The sequence below is a fragment of the Silurus meridionalis genome, chromosome 16, assembly GCF_014805685.1.
Source record: "Silurus meridionalis isolate SWU-2019-XX chromosome 16, ASM1480568v1, whole genome shotgun sequence".
In the NCBI taxonomy this organism is placed as follows: Eukaryota; Metazoa; Chordata; class Actinopteri; order Siluriformes; family Siluridae; genus Silurus; species Silurus meridionalis.
Window position 1 is genome coordinate 11,455,145 of NC_060899.1, and position 23,683 is coordinate 11,478,827.

Genomic DNA, 23,683 nt, shown 5'->3' on the forward strand with positions numbered 1-23,683 from the left:
CACTGACGTGGGGGCCTCCAGGCCCACTGCCACCCCCCCTGCAATGGCCTCACTGCCTTTATTACACTGCAGCTGATAACACTGACAATACAGTTCTTTAGCCCTAATCAAAGTGCTTTTATTTTCATGGGATTTCATTTTCATGGGATTACAATGCCTGACAAATGTATTGATCAGACACAATGGTTTGTATGAATTCAGGAATGAATAAAACATTTCCACCATATTGTTCCCTTACATTTTATTAACAAAGAATGCATAATTACAATTGCAATTACAGAGACAGATTAACATTTTTTTGACATTAGTTGATTACAGGCAAAAAAAAAAAAGGAAGTAATGCAAGTCTGTGTCTCTTAAATTCGGAAATAATGTTTGATACAAATTTCGAACGTGCGAAATCAGGACAGTCTCTTGTAAAAATGTATAGGCAGAGCAGACAGAAAATTCTCATACTCCATAACATTGCACAGCAAGCGAAAAAACTGGATCTGCAATAAAGCTAGTGAGAATTTAGAGAGAAACCAGATGGATACTTTTTTTTTTCCCCCTTCATATTAACAATATCAGTATATTCCATGTTGTTAGTAAAGACTTAGTTACAGATAGTATATGTTTTAAGTAGTACCACAAAAAAGAGGAAGTGCCTAATTTTGAAAACTAATAACAAACGTATTCACTATTTAAACCTGAATAAAGCAATAGTATTACATTACATATGCAAAAGCATTAAATAATAGCAATTGGCATTGGGTTTTAAGAGACACCACTTAAGCATTGTTACCACAAAACAACAAGTGAACGACTTCTGACAAGACGGCGTAATGGAGGGTTTTGCAAATTGTTTTAACAGCCGTATGAATGATTATTGTGCACCAGTGTGCTTAGAAATCATGTTTAAAGAAAATACAGAAGCTGGAAACAAAGACAATGGTTGTAAATACATCCTTCATGTGCTAAAGACCATCCACGAGAAGTTAAATGTGACAGTATAGACAGGAGTCGACTTTTACCATAATGTTCGCTTTTAAAAAGGAATCAAAAGAACATGTCATTGTAATGTTGCATAATGCCTTATTTTCTGCTTTTTTCCATCACACTTTCTTTAAAGAAATATCTTGCATAACATGCAAAGCCTTAAGTATTTTTAGCGCAATCTCAACATACATCTTGCAAACCTTTAACCATTACTGATCATGTGATCGTATTTAAGGTCAACCCATGGAGACGGGAACGAATCATTGGAATGGCGAGTTTTATGATACTTTAGTTCTCATTTCACTTAAGTAGTGGAGATTAAATAGGAATTAATCCCTGGTCTCTGGTCAGGACATTCAAATAAGGATTCCTATGTACAAGCAAAGCGTGTTTTCTGTGCAGACGATGGAACTAAGGCAAGGTTTTTATTTGGCCTTCTCCGGTGCAACGGGCTCCGTTTGCACTCCAGCGTCAGAGTGGCGCTTTTGACCCTGAGAAAAAATCAAAAAGGCACAAGCAGATGGAGATTTAGCTTTAATATGTGCTTCTGGTGAGTTTCACAGCCTTGAGCGCAACTGAACACAACCTGTCTGACAACTGGATTCTTATTTAAATAAGCTTTCTTTCCACATCTAGCTCAAACATGTCCTCACTCACTCAAGCACACCTCTAGCACTATGACTGATAGCTTTGCTTCCTTTCCTGTTCTTTTTTTAGGGGGTTATTTTGTATTTTCCATTGACTTAATACAGAGATGAGAAAATAGTAAATTTTCACTCAATTTGCAAACTATTGGAAAATATGACTACTGTTGTTTCTTTGTTCTTCAGACTACCTCTGCATACTTTGCACACACACACACACACACACACACACACACACACACACACACACACACACACAGACCCTTTTACAATAAGAATACCAGCATGGACCCAATCTACCTCTGCATGACTTTGCCCATGCCTTTCTTACCCACGTTATACATGCACACACTTCTGTTTCCTGAATTTGCACTATCCTAATATTGTACATTTGTCATTTATGTCTTCTTTTTTTGTCTATTTTGCACTTAATGTATGTCATAGGCTGGTTGGGGGATTCACAGAATAAGAATTTCATTGTATGATGTAATTGGTTCCTGTGCATATGACTATATAGTTTGAATCTTGAATCCTTTAGATACTACTGTATTCTTCTTCCTCTTCTTTTTTTTACCATGTAAAACTTTGTGAAATGTGTAGAGGAACCAGGTATAATTAAGATTTTTTTGGAACAGCAGTAACAATAATGGCTCGGTTTACATGACTATTTTTGCCACATGAGGTCACCTAGTGGTTAGGGCTTGCTACTGTTGCTCAAATATTCAAAGGGCTATACATATTTATATATAATATAATATATCCCACTCTACCAGACCTATACCCTGCCAATAAAGCTCTACAATATAATATTAATCATATTAACATACAGATATGCATTTCATAATAAATTGATACCTCAGTGCTTTTCAATGCGCGATTCTGATTCGTTCAAAATGCACCGCTTCTATTGCAATGCAGTTATTTCTTAAAATGAAGAGAATCCAGTATGGGAATTTCTAGCTGCTATAACATAGCTGAGATCAGGAACAAACTAGTTTTGTGGACATATAAACATAATCATAAATGACAAAAAATAACGTGTCATGCTTTCATTAATAAACACTCCTGCCGTTGATAATTTCTCTCTAAAGGCACACCCTGTCATGTTTTACTCCTTGTTTGAGTAAGGCAATGCTGTTATAACTCAGTTAAACAATTTAATAAGCAGTATGAGCTATTACAATATTGTAGGATACAATTAGGAAAGTAGATATTATAATCCTGTGTGATAAATATTGTAAGAAATATTTACATCCTCCATCCTGAAGAAATTTATCTAATGTCTCCTATTAGAACTTTAATAAATGGACATTCGTTGCCTCCTAAATAATGATGGATCCTTTTTGAGTCTGGTTCCTTTCAAGGTTCCTTCCTAATACCATCTCAGGGAGTTTTTCCTTGCCACAGTCACAACTGGTTTACTCATTAGGGATAAACTTACAAGGACTTTCCAACTTTATAACCTCTTTATCTCTGTAAAGCTGCTTTTGGACCTATTGTTGAAATCATTACACAAAGAGTTTAACTGAATTGAATGAAGTTTTGGGTAAAGCTGAAAAGATCTTAATTACGCAAAAAATGCTGGAAAAAAGCTCTTTTTTCTTCAATTTTGTTTACAGAGACTTTGTACACACTGCAAAATACAAGATATTTTTAATATTATTATGTGTACAATTGAAATTAATAAAAAAATAAATATTCTACTGTCCTTAATATTGTGTTTTAATATCGCTGTGTTGTATAATTCGTTACTTGGACAATTATACAATAAAATGTTAAGGCAACGCCTGACATGTACTTAATCTTTTTAACAATAGCAGCTACTTGTGTTTGTGTTGACTGAGGGTTTTTTTTTTTTTACTTTACCAAGTTTTTAAAGAACAGATGGATGGAGTTCCTTTTCTCTAGTTTGCGGGAGGTGCTCGGTGAAGAATTATCTGTACTCCCCACCGACTTGTTGTCTGCAGAGGTTGCAGCTGGAGCAGCAGAAGCAGCTTGTTTGGGTTCTTCTTTGGCCTTGGTGCTTGGTGCAGCATCTGCAGGTGCAGTTGGGGCTGCAGGGGTTTGCTTCTTGGACTCTGTAGCCTTAAAAAAAAAAATCAGCATATTGTGCATTTCACAAATCACAACCTCAATGGTTTACAGCTCAATGTGTCTTTACAAGGCAAAGGCTTTGAAGTGATCGGAGAACATGACAACAGAACAAAAGATTTATTAATGTGATAAGAAAAGTCAAGGGAAAATTGTTGCTATAAGAAGACTTTTGCATCAAATACAGGGGTTATTGGTCATAAAATGTGACACAAAGTAGTCCTGGTGTGTGTTATGATACAGAAACACGCCATAATGAAGTCAAAATCAAGCATTTGACAATGGAAAAGAGGCACAAAATCTAATCAGGAGTTAACGCGACAGCAGCAACTCTTTTTTTTTAGTTCAGGCAATGTTAACAAACAAAAATGGCCACAAGGTACTAGGAATTTACCGCTCCTCTAGCACCGAGGGAGATGCTGGCTGAGGCGCTCGATGCAGCCGCATGGATCTTAGAGCTCACTTGGCCTAGCAGTACCTCAAATTCATACAAAGTCATTTTTACTTCATGCAATCACTTATATCACGTTTTGTGAGTGTTTAGAGATTGTTGTGTGTTTTTGCCTTTGAGTGTATTTACCTTTGGTTTGAGCAAGTTAGCAAAAGGTGAGGGCTTCTTTTCTGCTTTCTTCTCTTCTGGTTTGGGTGCTGGAGGATGTTCGGGTTTGGCGCTGACCTCGAGGGTGCTAGCCTTGGATGCATCTACCTTAAATAGGGAGCAGAAGAAAGCTTACTCATATGAAAAGAAACAAGGCTCATGAAGAAGGAAATGAACAAGAGGAGATAGGAAAGAGGAACAAGATTAACAGTGGTACTGCAAGAGGAAGCAGTGAAGTCAATACAGTGAAAAACAAACAGAATTGTCTTTTGCAGCCGGAATAAGAGACCCGAAGAGCCATCTGAAAGACCCAAATTCAAAAATGTAGGTAAAAAAGGAGACAAAGAATTTGATTGGCGAACAGCTAAACCCATTGAAACAATGCTGAACTTATTTACCTGTATCTCAACTGGCTTTGCTTCCTCCTTCACCTCAGACTGTAGGCAAGCAAATATTTGGATTAACTAGGCATGAAACTAGAAAAATAACCACTCATATGAACACTAACTAAGCTGCTTGGATATACATTGTCTCTCTATCAATAACTGTAACGTCATTTTTAAAGCTGGACGAGATTGCTTGAATGAAAACCCAATGTTCATGGTTTATTGGGCCAACAGTAATAACATGAGGTAATGGCTGCTGTCAGAACAATGCCACTGCAATGAAGCCTCTTTGTTTATTGTCATTGGTGGGTTTTTTATGTCTCATTTTCATGGCACAGACATGTAGAGACTCCTTTAGGACCTGTGGGAATAAAAATTGCAATGAAAAGTATATATAAAGATACCTGGATAGGCCACTGAACGGGTGAACGGTTGCAATTAATAAACCCAATGGCAAAAAAGTGGAGAAAACTGAATGGGTAAGTCCTGTTAAGTGTGTTGCTCTTGTTTACCGCTGACGATGTCTTGGCAGGCACACCGGCTCCACCAGTTGATTGTATTTTTGACATCACTTTTCCGAGCAATGCCTCAAATTATTCATTATTCAACATTATTCTGTTATAGCGTGTCATAGTATATTTAAAAAAATCTTCTAATAACCTATCACAAGCTGTTCTTTATAACAATATGGAAACCAAAGGCATTTTTTAAAATATGTTTAGCGGATGTTTTGTATATTTGAATAGCAGAGAGGTGTCTACCTTTGAACGGAAGATTTTGCTGAAAGGACTGTCTTTAGTTTTGGCCTTGCTTTGGGCTTCTGGTTCTTTGGCTGCCGCTGCTGCTACTTCTACCGCAGGGGCCTGTTCTTTCTTTACAGCTGGTTCTGCTTTACTCTCCATCTTGGGTGGTGCTGGCGGTGGAGGAGGGGGGACCTTTGATGCTTCTTGTACCTTGTGAGACAGACATTTGAAAAATTGGAGCACAATTTTTAATTCCCCGCCCGGGTTTAACAATATTTCGGAAGGAGCTTCTTACATTTGCAGCAGGAGCTGGTGGAGTTTCTTTCTGTGACTGCACATTGAAAAAAGGAAACACACACAAAAAAAACCTGAAAGTATTTTTTTTTGTTTCTTTGCAAAATGTACACAGACTCAAACAATATACAGCATGTTTCTGTTAGTCTTTTTGTCCCAGGGCTTTGGTTTGATGTCATGCTGGGAGGCATGTGGAGGCATTGTTTGTAGAAGGCTCTTCTTTTGATTCAGCTGCTAGTCGAGAAGGCCCTGACACAGCAGGATTCGTTTATAAAAGACAAACACATACAGTAGTTCCAGCTCGACAAGTCCTAAAACTTCACCTTTCTTTTTCGCCTGATAAGGGATTAATCAGCCGGCTGAGGATTTCTATAAATGACTATCAAGAAGCAAAATGGCTGTCTTCAGGGGTCGCGGTCTATCACGACGCATTAATTCGGGCAAATTGAACTGTAGGAAACAGATCTGACTAAGCAACTGAAGAAAATGAATAGTGCCAATAACGTCAGCAGTGAAGGAATAAAAAATCTGTGAAAGCTCATTAACCACACAGAAAGTGCAACAACGCACAAATGAGAATCACACAGTCAGAGAGGCTGACACAATTACTGTGAGAGGGGAAAAAAAAAACATTTGCATGAAAATATTTTATTAGCCTTGCATTTGCATGCAAAAAAAAGTGCTTTTGTGAATGATCTAGAATCTCTAATGGTGCAATTGCAGCTTTTTACCTGTTCTTTTGAGACATCAGGACTAGGCGTGGCTTCTTTTGTCGTTTTGGTTGAAGTCACCTTTAAATGTAAAGAAGAATGTTTGGGTAACTGCGAAAAAATGAGCGAAATATTGCATTTTGTGGCACGGCGCTGTTGAAATTGAGAGTTGTAGGTTTATATCAATGTGCTTAGTGTTTCTATAGTAACGACTCAATCCCAGGAAACATATGATATTTTACATAATCTGCCTGATAGTAAGCATATAAAATGTGTTGGTATTTATTAAAGATACACAAATCACAATATAATCATCGAAATGATAAAGTGCTTAGTATAGATATGAATTTTGGGTGTGAGCGATTTCCAATATGGAAAGTCTTCAGGACAGATGAAGTTGTCTCTCAGTAACATGACAATTATATTCCATTATCTTATCAACTTTAAAAACAGACCAGTGAGGGAACCACTGCTATAATACAAGTACTAACAAGAACTATCTATAAATGATAGTGTTATTTATTACAAAAAGTTGTTATAAGAGAAATAAAATCTTGTATAACCCTTTGGGACATGCTGTTAGGGGTTGAACTCCATACCACACTATCATCTATTACTTCCTACTACAGCATGTCCGGATGTATTTAAATTCATTACTTAATGTAGTAAACTCCATCCTGTAATCCTTTGCCTTTACATCTACAACTGGTATTGTACAGAATGATCATTCTTGGGCTATACAACTGGGATACATTTCTATAAAAATAAAAAAATAAACAACCAAACATTTTTTTAGTGCCATATCTCACTGTCAAATCTCACTCGAACCACCAACACACAAAGGGCTCCATGGCAGAGCTCACAGTGAACATGGTCTCTAGCATTCAGTCAGCCATTGTCCTCTAGAGATGGCGTAGGCCTTCCCATGCTTTATCACAGCCCATCACTACTTCCAAATACACAGACCTCTGTTGTGAGCACGCATTATGCAGCAAAACAAAAGGCTGCCACATTCTGACACGTTTAAAGGCGTGATTTAGCACAGTTTTTATTTTGAAAGAGATCAACTTCAGGGCAGTCAAGAAATGATAAATCTACAGAAAAGCAGCTGGAGGGAGTAGGATAATTAGGAAATAGGAAATTTATTTCATTTTCATTATTTCATTTATCATTTACATTTTTCTTTGCATCGTAGCAATATAAATCACTTCAGACATATGATGACTGATCCATATAAAATTCTTGTGTCATTTGAAAAATCATTCATGAACATTATTAGTACCTATAAGCATAAAACTGAGCAAAGTATTCTTATTTACTCTTTCTAAAGCACGTTCGGTGCTTGTATTTGATTCAAGGGCCAAATGAAAGGCATTACCTACATATTCTTAATTTAAAAAAAACCAATTAATCGAATAATAATTTCCTGACATTCCTCATTCCACATTAAACATCTACCGTGTAAATAGCTGCATATTGGACTAAGTAAGAACAAAAATGTACTTACAAATGTTTTAAAAAAGTTCATAACTGACTTTTCCTCGGCGCCGGTCTGCTCAGATTGGGTGCTGTCTTGTGTGACCACGGTGGTGCTGAGTACGAGAGCTTCGTTCTGTGGTTCCTTGTCAGCCTGTGGACTCGCCTTTATGTCTGTAGGCTCCTATAGACAAACGTAGAGAATTAGTGCCTGCGAACGTGTTACGGCCCTACAGCTGATGCGCAGTAGCTGTTAATCGGTGCATTGAAGCACTGCACAATTCCAGCCATGCCTCTGCCTACTCGGGGGCTCCGGGCAACAATCACCCTTTCATTAATGCCTGCTTTTTCCCCCTCACTCATTGATATTCAGCAATGTTCTGGACTTAAGGCCTGTGTGTGTGTCTACCATGCATGCCAGTGTTGCTACTGTACATCATCTTTATTTCGTTGACACAATTCAAACAATTCAAGTTTGTATAGTATAATTCATACATAATTAGCTATTTGAATTGATAGTACATTTTTAAACTGAATAAATCTCAGTCACGGTTTAGTTTAATGATTTATAAGATTAGCCTCAAACCCTTAAATATTGTAAAGATTGCTTCAAGATTTTCCTCAGGATTAGTGTAAAACAGTTGTTTGATTATAATCAGATTTGTTGCGTTCTTGCAATTTTTTTAGTAAACTATCATATTCTTGAGTGTGCTTGACGGTGTAATATAGATTATTAATAGATTACATGTTAGTTCATTGGTGAATTGCTTCATGCTGTGAGTTCATCCATGCAACAGATCTCCATTTTCAAGTTCAAATCCAAGATTCCATGCGTTTTTTGGGAGACGTCAGACTTACGCATCTCCACTCATCGTCCTCGCCTGGGATATCAGTGGTGAGCTGTTCCTCCTCTGTCATCGATATGACCTCTACAGAGTCCAGGTCGAAACTAGCCTCATCGTCACATTTTGTGTCATTGTCCATGCTCGAGCCAACATCAATTCTTATCCAAATGGATCCTCTTTTAGTATGGATATTAACGCTGACCGGCTTACAGGAAAAGTCTCCCACAGTCTCAATGCACATAGATTGTAACTTACAAAACAGCCACGTGTTTTCTGCTGAATCAACTGCACACACCGGGCTTTCAATAAGCACCCAGGTTTCCTCTTCACTGCACTCAGAAGGGTCAGTCTCATTCTTTGGATTCTTAATGTCCATCAATCCAGCTTTAGTTAATCCAGCACCTACATCACCGGGAGTGTTCTGTGTAGTATCAGACTGAATGGACGCAATCAGCTGCAGAGTCAACTTCTCAGCAGCTTCCATCATTTCAGAATCGGTGTCAGAGGACAACACATCATCAGCATCTTCTATGTTGTCTTCTATATTCTGTGTTTCCTTTTAAAATGAGGGATCAGCATACACGTGAATTGAAAATACCTTTATGTGGATCTCTAGTGTGGCATGTCAGACTTCAGAAAACAGTATATGTGAAGAATTAAAAATTATTACACAGAGATATCTTATTATGAAACCACTAATTTTCACATTTACAGAAAATCATAAGCTTGTGTAATGAGCATAAAACCTACAGGTGCCTTTATTTTTACAGATTGTTCTTTGTTATTCATTTTTTTTTTAAGTTTTTTTTAATGTGTTTATGAAAAATAGTTTTAGCAAAATTATTTAATATTATAATATAGAATATTATTTAGTATCAAATAAAATTTAAAGCCGATAATCAACATTCTGGAGACTTCCTTTGCATCTCATTATATACATATACAAAGTATTGTATCATATAATTCAATTTTTGTTTCTTAATATACAATTATGAAAAATAGGTTTTGCAGAAATGCTTGTGAGAATATTTCTTAATGCTTTAATTAAGAAAAAAATATTAGGAACATCTTCTGTAATACACCACAGGGACAAACATTTGTAGGTACCTGAGCTAATATGTTTAACTAATTACTTATTGTCCATCTGTAACTAAAATTAATGTGAATCTCTCCTGTATTTGACTTTAAGTAAACATTTATAAACGTTTACTTTTCTATGTATAAAAGAGTGACATAGGTTAAGACTTTAAAAACTTTTCCGTGTGCTTGTTTTACCTGAGATTCTATTTGGATGCATACATGAAAAAAAATATGTGTAGAATTTAAATACTATTAGGTGTGTGAGGTGAGGTGAGGTGAGGTGAGTTTCTGTGATTTTGCTTTTGGCACTGTTTCGTTTACACACTCCGGTGCCTTTATCCACTTTACTGCACAATTGACGACATTGGATACATTTTCCTTTTGCAGATTACAAAGAATTTAACACTGTTGCTTCAACTGAGCAGAATTTGTGTTTAGAATTTAGCTTTTGAATCTACGGTGCAATATTGAGTACAAAAAAAAAAAACTTTCTTTCGGCTTCTCCCGTTAGGGGTCGCCACAGCGGATCCTCCACACGTTTTTGATTTGGCACATGTTTTTACGCTGGATGCTCTTCCTAACGCAACCCTCCCCATTTATCCGGGCTTGGGACCGGCACTGAGAGTGGCTGGGGATGGTTCCCTGACCGGGGATCGAACTCAGGCCGCAGCGGTTGAGTACTACTCAATACAACGAATATTGAGTACTATTGCCTTAAATTATTAACAATAGCATTGTTTTTTTTGATAATATTATACAATTAATTTAAGATGGTTCCACATAATATTAGTGTGCATGCTTTTCTTTTTGAAACATTCTTGAGTCTGTAGACAATAATCTAGGTTGGATTTTGGCAAGAAATGTATACTCGGACATCATCATCATACACCAACTGGTGATGATATTATTATACAATCGGTATGTTAAATGTAGGGCACAGCATCATGTGAGAGGTGGAATTAGACAGAAAGAGATAGTGAGACAAAGATTTACAGTGCGGTTAATGACAAGACAAGAATCTAAATAGATTCAGAAGTTTTGAATAGCCTTTTCTTCTGCCAATAATTTGACTCATTATCAAACCGATATGCCCATTAAAACTTTTTTTTTTAATCTTCTCTAATACTAAGGGGCAAAATTGAAAAAAATGATTGTAATATTTTAAAAAAATATTCAATAATATTAAAAATAAAGTCTATAATTATAACCTTAGGTACACAAAACTACTTTATCCAGAGCAACAATTGTTTATTATATTCAACTGAGCCGTTCGAAAGGTAAGGGTCTTGCTCAATGGTCCAGCACTGGTAGCTCAATGGTGCTGGTATTTGAACGCACAACCTTCTGATCAGTAGCCTTACATCCCAACCACTAAACTACCTACACTTTTAGCACCAATTAAATGATGCACTTACATTAAATTTCTGGCTCTCCGTCTTCTCTGCAGGGAGGATTGTTACCTCTGCTGCCACATCAGCTGCCCCAGGCTTCTTCTTGAACATCTTATTGAACATGCTGGGAGTTTCAGCTTGTTTTGGTGTGTCTTTGGCTGCTGTGCCCGACTCTGCTGGGGTTTCTTTCTCAGCTGACAGAGTTGTAGCATTGATTTGGATACCAGCTGCATCCACAGTCACAGAAGGAGCTTGGATACCATTATTTTTTACTGATACTTGTGTAGGAATCTGTAAAATGGAGGAAAGTTAAATATCTGAAAGTGCATAGTAATTTTTTTTGAATTAAAAATAAATACAAAATATCATCTACATAAGCTGAAAATAATTAATTTGTTTGGTGGAAAATTAGTGTCACTTATATGGCAGATAAATGTTTATGTAGTCCACATAAATAGGATAATACATTGGCTGTTTTCTCCGATAGAGCAAATATACGCTCATAACGTTCAACAGAATTAAATAACACAAGTAAAACACATGTATAACACTCATGAGGTGATGGACTAACAGATTGCTGGCTCTCCGTCAACACTGCAGGGACGATCTTTACTTCAGCTGCAACATCAGCTGCCACAGGCTTCTTCTTGAACATCATATTGAACTTGCTGGGAGTTCCAGCTTGTTTAGATGTGTCTTTGGCTGGTGTGCTGGTCTCTGTTGGAACTTCTTTCTCAGCTGATGCAGTTGAAGCACTGATTTGGAGACCGGGTGCATCCACAGTCACAGAAGGAGCTTTTGCTTGGATGCCATTAGTTGCTACTGACACTTGTGTAGGAGTCTGTAAAATTGAGGAAAGGTAAGTATATGAAAGTGCAGAAAACAGTATAAATAGTACATCATTGGTGTTATTTCTAACATTATTACTTACTATGCATTATGCTATTTGGCACATTTTTGTGTGGTTTTTTTAAATTAAAAATAAATACAAAATATCATCTACATAAGCTGAAAATAATTAATTTGTTTGGTGTAAAATATGTGTCATTTATAAGGCAGATAAATGTTTATGTAGTCCACATAAATATGGATAAAACGTAGACTGTTTTCTCTGATAAAGCACATATACGCTCATAACATTCAACAAATTTAAATTACACAAGTAAAACACATGTATAACACTCATTAGGTGATGGACTTACAGATTTCTGGCTCTCCGTCAACACTGCAGGGACGATCTTTACTTCAGTTGCAACATCAGCTGCGCCAGGCTTCTTCTTGAACATCATATTGAATTTGCTGGGAGTTCCAGCTTGTTTAGATGTGTCTTTGGCTGGTGTGCTGGTCTCTGTTGGAACTTCTTTCTCAGCTGATGCAGTTGAAGCACTGATTTGGAGACCGGGTGCATCCACAGTCACAGAAGGAGCTTTTGCTTGGATGCCATTAGTTGCTACTGACACTTGTGTAGGAGTCTGTAAAATTGAGGAAAGGTAAGTATATGAAAGTGCAGAGAACAGTATAAATAGTACATCATTGGTGTTATTTCTAACATTATTACTTACTATGCATTATGCTATTTGGCACATTTTTGTGTGGTTTTTTTAAATTAAAAATAAATACAAAATATCATCTACATAAGCTGAAAATAATTAATTTGTTTGGTGTAAAATATGTGTCATTTATAAGGCAGATAAATGTTTATGTAGTCCACATAAATATGGATAAAACGTAGACTGTTTTCTCTGATAAAGCACATATACGCTCATAACATTCAACAAATTTAAATTACACAAGTAAAACACATGTATAACACTCATTAGGTGATGGACTTACAGATTTCTGGCTCTCCGTCAACACTGCAGGGACGATCTTTACTTCAGTTGCAACATCAGCTGCGCCAGGCTTCTTCTTGAACATCATATTGAATTTGCTGGGAGTTCCAGCTTGTTTAGATGTGTCTTTGGCTGGTGTGCTGGTCTCTGTTGGAACTTCTTTCTCAGTTGATGCAGTTGAAGCACTGATTTGGAGACCGGCTGCATCCACAGTCACAGAAGGAGCTTTTGCTTGGATGCCATTAGTTGCTACTGATACTTGTGTAGGAGTCTGTAAAATTGAGGAAAGGTAAGTATCTGAAAGTGCAGAGAACAGTATAAATAGTACATCATTGGTTTTATTTCTAATATTACTACTTACTATGTATTATGCTATTTGGCACATTTTGTGTTTTTTAAAATTAAAAATAAATACAAAATATCATCTACATAAGCTGAAAATAATTAATTTGTTTGGTGGAAAATATGTGTCACTTATAAGGCAGATAAATCTTTATGTAGTTCAAATAAAATGTAGTCTGTTTTCTCCCATAAAGCACATATACGCTCATAACGTTCAACAGAATTAAATACCACTATTAAAACACAGGTATAACACTCATGAGGTGATGGACTTACAGATTTCTGGCTCTCCGTCACCACTTTAGGGACGATCTTTACTTCAGCTGCAACATCAGCTGCCACGGGCTTCTTCTTGAACATCATATTGAACTTGCTGGGAGTTCCAGCTTGTTTAGATGTGTCTTTGGCTGGTGTGCTGGACTCTGTTGGAACTTCTTTCTCAGTTGATGCAGTTGAAGCACTGATTTGGATACCGGCTGCATCCACAGTCACAGTCGGAATGTTTGCTTGGATGCCATTAGTTTCTATTGATGCTGATGTTGGTGTCTAAAATCGACGAAACTTAAGTAACTGAAGATGCATAACTAAATGTAAATATTATATTATTGGTATTTATTGTGCTATATGGGACGTATAACAAAATATTAATAGGCAAACCTTCACTTCAAAGCCAGTAAATTCACTTCTATGTTTGTTTATTTTATTCTATGGAAAATATCATCTAACTAAGGTTAGATTTATTAGTTTTGTTTGGGTGGAAAATATACGTATGTAATTTGTCAAAGAGTTTTCAATCTAAAATATGCATTCTGTATAAATAGGGACAACATAGAGACTGTTTTACCTATACAGCACCTAACTTTCAACAAAACTGAATACCTAAAGTGGGAACACAGGACTAACACACATAAGGGGATGAACTTACAGATTTCTGGCTCTCAGCTACTTCAGCTGCAACATCAGCTGCCCCAGGCTTCTTCTTGAACATCATATTGAACTTGCTGGGAGTTCCAGCTTGTTTAGATGTGTCTTTGGCTGGTGTGCTGGTCTCTGTTGGAACTTCTTTCTCAGCTGATGCAGTTGAAGCACTGATTTGGATACCGGTTGCATCCACAGTCACAGAAGGAGCTTTTGCTTGGATGCCATTAGTTGCTACTGATACTTGTGTAGGAGTCTGTAAAATTGAGGAAAGGTAAGTATCTGAAAGTGCAGAGAACAGTATAAATAGTACATCATTGGTGATTATTTCTAACATTACTACTTACTATGTATTATGCTATTTGGCACATTTTTTTTTTTTTTTTTTAAATAAAAAATAAATAAAAAATATCATCTACATAAGCTGACATTAATTAATTTGTTTGGTGTAAAATATGTGTCACTTATATGGCAGATAAATGTTTATGTAGTCCACATAAATGGGGATAAAACGTAGGCTGTTTTCTCCGATAGAGCACATATACGCTCATAACATTCAACATAATTAAATAACACAAATAAAACACATGTATAACACTCATGAAGTGATGGACTTACAGATTTCTGGCTCTCCGTCAACACTGTAGGGACGATCTTTACTTCAGCTGCAACATCAGCTGCCCCAGGCTTCTTCTTGAACATCATATTGAACTTGCTGGGAGTTCCAGCTTGTTTAGATGTGTCTTTGGCTGGTGTGCTGGTCTCTGTTGGAACTTCTTTCTCAGCTGATGCAGTTGAAGCACTGATTTGGAGACCGGCTGCATCCACAGTCACAGAAGGAGCTTTTGCTTGGATGCGATTAGTTGCTACTGACACTTGTGTAGGAGTCTGTAAAATTGAAGAAAGGTAAGTATCTGAAAGTGCATAGAACAGTATAAATAGTACATCATTGGTGATTATTTCTAACATTACTACTTACTATGTATTATGCTATTTGGCACATTTTTGTGTTTTTTTTTAAATAAAAAATAAATAAAAAATATCATCTACATAAGCTGACATTAATGAATTTGTTTGGTGTAAAATATGTCACTTATATGGCAGATAAATGTTTATGTAGTCCACATAAATGGGGATAAAACGTAGGCTGTTTTCTCCGATAGAGCACATATACGCTCATAACATTCAACATAATTAAATAACACAAATAAAACACATGTATAACACTCATGAAGTGATGGACTTACAGATTTCTGGCTCTCCGTCAACACTTTAGGGACGATCTTTACTTCAGTTGCAACATCAGCTGCCACAGGCTTCTTCTTGAACATCATATTAAACTTGCTGGGAGTTCCAGCTTGTTTAGATGTGTCTTTGGCTGGTGTGCTGGTCTCTGTTGGAACTTCTTTCTCAGCTGATGCAGTTGAAGCACTGATTTGGATACCGGTTGCATCCACAGTCACAGAAGGAGCTTTTGCTTGGATGCCATTATTTGTTACTGACACTTGTGTAGGAGTCTGTAAAATTGAGGAAACGTAATTATCTGGAAGTGCATAGACCAGTATAGATAGTACAACATTACTGATATTTCCAATAACATTACTACTTAGTATGCATTATGCTATTTGGCACATTTTTGTGTTTTTTTTCAATTAAAAATAAATACAAAATATCATCTACATAAGCTTACATTAATGAATTTGTTAGGTGGAAAATATGTGTCACTTATAACGCAGATAAATGTTTATGTAGTCCAAATCAACTTTCTGTCGGCTTCTTCCATTAGTGGTCGCCACAGCGGATCACCCGTATTCATGATCCGCATGTTCAATTTGGCACATGTTTTTACACTGGATGCCCTTTCTAACACAACCTTCCCCATTTAACCGGGCTTTGGACCAGCACTCAGAGTTCACTGGCTTGTGCAACCCTAATGGCTGGGGTTGGTGACCGGGAATTGAACCCGGGCTGCAGCGATGAATAAATGGGGATAAAACGTAGTCTGTTTTCTCCCATAAAGCACATATATGCTCATAACGTTCAACAGAATTAAATACCACAATTAAAACACAGGTATAACACTCATGAGGTGATGGACTTACAGATTTCTGGCTCTCCGTCACCACTGTAGGGACGATCTTTACTTCAGCTGCAACATCAGCTGCCACGGGCTTCTTCTTGAACATCATATTGAACTTGCTGGGAGTTCCAGCTTGTTTAGATGTGTCTTTGGCTGGTGTGCTGGTCTCTGTTGGAATTTCTTTCTCAGTTGATGCAGTTGAAGCACTGATTTGGATACCGGCTGCATCCAAAGACACAGTCGGAATGTTTGCTTGGATGCCATTAGTTTCTATTGATGCTGATGTTGGTGTCTAAAATCGAGGAAACTTAAGTAACTGAAGATGCATAACTAAATGTAAATATTATATTATTGGTATTTATTGTGCTATATGGGACGTATAACAAAATATTAATAGGCAAACCTTCACTTTAAAGCCAGTAAATTCACTTCTATGTTTGTTTATTTTATTCTATGGAAAATATCATCTAACTAATGTTAGATTTATTAGTTTTGTTTGGGTGGAAAATATACGTATGTCATTTGTCAAAGAGTTTTCAATCTAAAATATGCATTCTGTATAAATAGGTACAACATAGAGACTGTTTTACCTATACAGCACCTAACTTTCAACAAAACTGAATACCTAAAGTGGGAACACAGGACTAACACACATAAGGGGATGAACTTACAGATTTCTGGCTCTCAGCTACTTCAGCTGCAACATCAGCTGCCCCAGGCTTCTTCTTGAACATCATATTGAACTTGCTGGGAGTTCCAGCTTGTTTAGATGTGTCTTTGGCTGGTGTGCTGGTCTCTGTCGGAACTTCTTTCTCAGCTGATGCAGTTGAAGCACTGATTTGGATACCGGTTGCATCCACAGTCACAGAAGGAGCTTTTGCTTGGATTCCATTAGTTGCTACTGATACTTGTGTAGGAGTCTGTAAAATTGAAGAAAGGTAAGTATCTGAAAGTGCATAGAACAGTATAAATAGTACATCATTGGTGATTATTTCTAACATTACTACTTACTATGCATTATGCTATTTGGCACATTTTTGTGTTTTTTTTTTCTATTAAAAATAAATAAAAAATCATCTACATAAGCTTACATTAATTAATTTGTTTGGTGAAAAACATGTCACTTATAAGGCAGATAAATGTTTATGTAGTCCACATAAATGGGGATAAAATATAAGCTGTTTTCTCCGATAGAGCACATATACGCTCATAACGCTCAACATAATTAAATAACACAAGTAAAACACATGTATAACACTCATTAGGTGATATACTCACAGATTTCTGGCTCTCCGTCAACACTGCAGGGACGATCTTTACTTCAGTTGCAACATCAGCTGCCCCAGGCTTCTTCTTGAACATCATATTGAACTTGCTGGGAGTTCCAGCTTGTTTAGATGTGTCTTTGGCTGGTGTGCTGGTCTCTGTTGGAACTTCTTTATCAGCTGATGCAGTTGAAGCACTGATTTGGATACCGTTTGCATCCACAGTCACAGAAGGAGCTTTTTCTTGGATGCCATTAGTTGCTACTGACACTTGTGTAGGAGTCTGTAAAATTGAGGAAAGGTAAGTATCTGAAAGTGCAGAGTAATTTTTTTTAATTAAAAATAAATACAAAATATCTACATAAGCTGGCATTAATTAATTTGTTTGGTGGAAAATATGTGTCACTTATAAGGCAGATAAATCTTTTTGTAGTCCAAATAAACTTTCTTTCGGCTTCTCCCATTAGGGGTCACCACAGTGGATCATCCGTATTCATGATCCGCATGTTCGATTTGGCACGTTTTTACGCTGGAAGCCCCTCCTAACGCAACCCTCCCCATTTAACCGGGCTTAGGACCGGCAATAAAAGTGCACTGGCTTGTGCAACCCTAATGTCTGGGGTCGGTTCCCTGACTGGGAATCAAAACCGGGCCGCAGTGATGAATAAATGGGGATAAAACGTAGGCGGTTTTCTCCGAAGGGCACATATACGCTCATAACATTCAACAGAATTAAATAACACAACTAAAACACATGTATAAAACTCATGATGTGATGGACTTACAGATTTCTGGCTCTCCGTCAAGACTGCAGGGACGATCTTTACTTCAGCTGCAACATCAGCTGCCACGGGCTTCTTCTTGAACATCATATTGAACTTGCTGGGAGTTCCAGCTTGTTTAGATGTGTCTTTGGCTGGTGTGCTGGTCTCTGTTGGAACTTCTTTCTCAGTTGATGCAGTTGAAGCACTGATTTGGAGACCGGGTGCATCCACAGTCATAGAAGGAGCTTTTGCTTGGATGCCATTAGTTTCTATTGATGCTGATGTTGGTGTCTAAAATCGAGAAAACGTAAGTAACTGAAGATGCATAACTAAATGTAAATATTATATTATTGGTATTTATTGGGCTATATGGGACATATAACAAAATATTTATAGGCAAACCTTCACTTTAAAGCCAGTAAATTCAACTTCTATGTTTATTCTATGGAAAATATCATCTAACTAAGGTTAGATTTATTAGTTTTGTTTGGGTGGAAAATATACGTATGTAATTTGTCAAAGAGTTTTCAATCTAAAATATGCATTCTGTATAAATAGGGACAACATAGAGACTGTTTTACCTATACAGCACCTAACTTTCAACAACATTGAATACCTACAGTGGGACTAACACTCATAAGGTGATGTACTTACAGACTTCTGGCTCTCAGCTACTTCAGCTGCCACATCAGCTGGCCCAGTTTTCATCTTGAACATCTTATTGAACATGCTGGGAGTACCAGCTGGTTTAGATGTGTCTTTGGTTGGCGTACTGGACTCTGCTGGGATTTCTTTTTCAACTGATGCAGTTGTAGCACTGACTGCTTCCACAGACACAGTTGTAGCTTTTGCTTTGGTGCCATTGGTTTCTACTGACGCTTGTGTTGGTTTGACGTTAAATGTGAAAGTCACGGGAGCAGGTTTAGATGCCTCACAGGTCACTAGAAGTGAGTAATAGGTCAATAAAAACAAAGGGCAATCCAACAAACATGGGTCGAGGAAAAAAATAATGGCTTAGATTAAGAAATCTCATGCATATACAATTAATATCATAATTAATGGCACCCATCATAAAATGGGCAACTTGAATATTATGTAACAAAAAACAAACATCCTCAGACACAACATTTGACCTGATATCCCATTTTCACTCCATTCTGATGTGTGTTGTGGATATTAACTGAAGCTCTTGATGTAATCATTGAATGTATTATGTTACAGCCAGATGATTGACTGATTTGAAAATTTTATTATTGTGGAAGGGTGTATCTTTCTTTTTTTCGGCTTCTCCCATTAGGGGTCGCCACAGCGGATCATCCGCATGTTTGATTTGGCACATGTTTTTATGCTGGATGCCCTTCCTAACGCAACCCTCCCCATTTATCCGGGCTTGGGACCGGCACTAAGAGTCCCTGAGGTTGGTTCCCTGACCGGGGATCGAACCCGGGCAGCGCAGTGGTGAGAGCGCCGCATCCTAACCACTAGACCACCAGGAAATAAAAGGGTGTATCTGAATTTTAAAAAAGTGTTGCATTGTTGTATTAGTATTCATAGTTTGTCTTCTGCAGCTTGCAATATCTCACGATTAAACGACAGTATTGTGACTAATTTCTGTAGCACACCTATAGCACTAGGGCTCTTGTGTCACACTCTCGGTCTGGCACTCACCTATAATTAAGTGGTCAAATACTTGCACTGTCAACAGTAATTCACAAGTCAATGCATTATTTGCATGCCATGTCTAACACTAAACCCCAAAATGGCTGCATTACATTCATGATTGTATTTATTTTTAAAGAGGTCTATGCTTCAACTCTAGCTCTAGTTGTGTGGGACTGATAACCACTCCCTAATGAATGCTTTGCCAAAGGTGTTACCAGTAGTGGCAAATTGATTATCCAACACTATCAAGTGTACACAGAGCCTAGTGATACATGTACTGGTACTGTGCTTCCAAGTAGGGAAAATTGTACACTATGAGTCATTGGTAAAGACCCAAGCAGTCTCTGATTCCACCTGAAAATCTTCCATAACATCAATATTTTCTCAAGGCATCATTCTTCATGCAGTTTATTTATTCTAATCCTACAGAGCTCGATGTTGTGTGCACAAGAGAAACTCAAACAATATTTGGTCTCACCAGTCTACGCCCTGTATATACTCTACAGGAATGTATTTTTTAAATGATATCCTAATGACTAAAATGTATATAATATCTTCTGATGTTTTTACAATATTCTATTTTAATGTGCTTGCGTATGTTCTGTTTGTTGTTGCACTCTGAGACGAGAAACTGAGAAAACAACTTTTCACTAGTATGTAATATGTAAGTGACAAATAACAACCTTGATCTTGACCCTGTTTCTATGTGTTATGGTCTGGGTCATGAAGGTCGAGCTGAAGTTCGTATAGCAACCTTATAGCCCACTCAAAAAGCCAAGAACACACCTACTGTAAGACCAGTCTGGGGGTGAGATGGAAACCCCATCCCAAATAACGATACAACACACACACAGTCATAGACACAACTCGAAGATTAAATTCAGGAGACAATGAAGTGCCTACCAGCATCAGTCAAATCCAAACCAGATACCGCATGCCCATTTGGTTGGTCATTTTTTTCTTTTTTTTCATTGTGGTCTGTCTGTAAAAAAAAAAAAAGTAATAATAATAATTAATAAATAAATAATAATAAATAGATTTTTTATGTTAAAAGAGATATGTTCTTGAAATATTGAAACATAAACCTGTGACTATCACTTATATATTTCGTTATAAAAATTGAGCATCAGGTGATTCATCAGGAAATGTAATCATTATGCTCAAGATCATGAAGAATGATTACTCTTTAATTATATACACTGTCAAAATTATTTGTACATTTTCTTAACTCAACTTTCAGTTTTGTTTAATCTTTGAATTTGTACATGGGTTATATAAATGCCCATAAATAATATTATAGTGCAAAAGTAAGAAGAAGAACAGAGTGTAGCATCCAGGAGCTAACTTGCTGTAAAAGTGTGTTGTTAAATGAAACAACAACATTGTTCAGTGTTCAGGAACTTTGCCATCTACAGCTGATACAAAGTCAATCTGATTGAAGTCCAATCAATCATTGAATATGTGCAAACACAGTAATTTTTTGAAGAAATGTACATAAATGCTTGATACCTCAGGATGTGTTATTGTAAGAGACTGCCTATTGCCCATCTTGATATCAGCGTTGGCAAAAAAAATAAAAAAGTAACATAAAAAAAAGGCCTGTGTGAAGAAAACAAAGAAAGATATCTGCGCTCTGGTTTCAACATCACACATGTAGTCTGTGTTGCACAATAACTTCTGAATCAGCACTTTCAGGTAGATGAAAATAATTTTATTTTGTTGCTGATTTCATTTCTGCATTTTCTGCATGAAGAGAATTTGCTTGTCATCTTATTGTATAATTTGAATACAATTTGATTAACTTATATTAACAAAATTCTTAAAACAATTTTTTATGTGATTCCATGTTACATTTTCCCCACATCGTTCTTTATATATCATTTTCGGGTTAAGTTTTATTCTTACATAAAGTACCTGTGATTCGATTCCTCACATACTATTCACATTATGATACATGATACATGGTTTACTTAAGTTCTTATGTGCACAGCATTTTTTCCCACATATTCTGCAGTATTAATACAAAAAAAGGTGCATGCTCTTACCTTTCTAATGTTTGCCTTTCTTTTTTTTTGCCTAGTTAGGCAGTAGATTCTCCTGAACCTATGACCAGTAATTCAGGTCCTGTGAATGTAATCATCAGGAAAGTGTGACTACATCAAACCCAGCTAACATATACCTACTCTAAAAAAATAGGCTGGGCCTAAGGTTCAGCAGCAATATACAAGAGGGTGACTCCTGCTCACAGCTCAGCCCACTACCTATGTTATCTCTCTTTTGTAGTCCCTTTCTGATATCTATTGTTTTTCCAATAAAGAGAACTTCAACCCTGCAAGAGAATCCTACAAGCTTGCAAGCTGTAAGTCATGCATAAATCAATACACACTGAACATGTTAAACAGCTTTTTGGCAGATGCTGCACGCAGATCTACAAGAGGTCTTAGATCAGTCTTAATAAAGGTTTTTTTTTTCTGCCTGTCCTGAGAGCACCTTATTAGGAAGACATTCTTTTTTGCCTTAGGTGTGGCTATCCTTAAACAGGATGTATGAAGGATATTCAGGCACTAGGTGAGCTATTGAAAACAAGCCGTATTTGCTCGGGATGGCTCCTGCCCAGGAGTGAAACACGTGCTTCCTTGGCGCTGGTTTGAGTACATATCATATGACAATATAATACATACAATATACTACATAATGGCAGATATTTACATGCAAAACAAAAACAAAACAAATATTTAATAATAAGTATACAGTATACTTTTGTTTTCTCACCAATATGAATGATGTGCTCACATATGATGTGAATATGTGACAAATAAAATGCAACAAAAAATGTATTGTGTATCTGAACACAAGTAATGAAATATGTTTGAATAATCACATGTTAAATAGAAATTAATTTCTTAAAAAAAACCCTGTTAGAAACGCTAATAGTGAAAAGAAATCGCATGTGAAAAACCAAAAACAGATGCAGTACACGTCTGAAAATCGCGTGACTCACAAAATGAGAGCTTCAAATAGAAAAAATGATCTGATTACACTCTAACATGTGCATTTAAAAATATTACGTTTGCAAACACTGATTATAGTAAGATAATGACATGCATTTGCTTGATAATCATTATCTTTAATTTCTGAAATATTTCAGTCAGGGTTACTGCTAGAACATATGCATTTTAAAGTGCCAGATGTTCATGGGATGTGTTGTGTTTCACTCCAGCTCTATAAGGTATATCAAAAAACCTATATGTATTATTTCGAATTCACATAAAACACAGAATTTACTCACAGTTTGGATCATGTGTTACTTGGATAACACTCTGAAAAAGAAAATATTGCTATGTGGGTTCCTTTAGAGAGCGAAACCACAAAACCCTCTAGCATCGGAAAGTATTTATTTTCTAATATTACAAACCATCCATTCACCCTCACTACATCTAACAAAAACATTGTAGTTAGAACCAAAAATCTCATAAGACCAAAGGACAGTTTTCCACTAATCTAATGTCCATTACTTGTGGGGTTTTTGAGTCTTTTCTGCTTGTTGTTCTTTGAAAGTAATGGTTTCTTTGCCACAATGTGAC

General features: G+C 36.7%; 1 protein-coding gene across 16 annotated transcripts; it reads right to left on the reverse strand.

Moving 5' to 3' along the window:
* Positions 1-226: 226 nt before the first annotated feature.
* Positions 227-22,504, reverse strand: bcas1 (brain enriched myelin associated protein 1). 16 transcript variants are annotated; one of them, XM_046870011.1, is made up of 25 exons: positions 22,145-22,503; positions 21,609-21,698; positions 21,003-21,081; positions 19,092-19,378; positions 18,459-18,728; positions 17,687-17,956; positions 17,080-17,328; positions 16,431-16,700; positions 15,576-15,845; positions 14,989-15,216; positions 14,336-14,584; positions 13,687-13,956; positions 13,070-13,339; positions 12,439-12,708; positions 11,808-12,077; positions 11,261-11,527; positions 7,952-8,104; positions 6,466-6,525; positions 5,736-5,771; positions 5,459-5,650; positions 4,710-4,748; positions 4,294-4,419; positions 4,108-4,191; positions 3,489-3,707; positions 227-1,469 (listed from the first exon to the last, which is right to left on the reverse strand). In XM_046870011.1, exons 2-25 carry the CDS (start codon positions 21,645-21,647, stop codon positions 1,404-1,406), a joined length of 4,533 nt encoding a protein of 1,510 aa, XP_046725967.1. In that variant the 5' UTR covers positions 21,648-21,698; positions 22,145-22,503; the 3' UTR covers positions 227-1,403. The 16 variants fall into 16 exon arrangements, with proteins under 16 accessions (XP_046725967.1, XP_046725964.1, XP_046725965.1 ...); XM_046870008.1 differs by having other exon boundaries at positions 13,729-13,956; positions 14,947-15,216; XM_046870009.1 differs by having other exon boundaries at positions 11,850-12,077; positions 14,947-15,216.
* Positions 22,505-23,683: the final 1,179 nt, after the last annotated feature.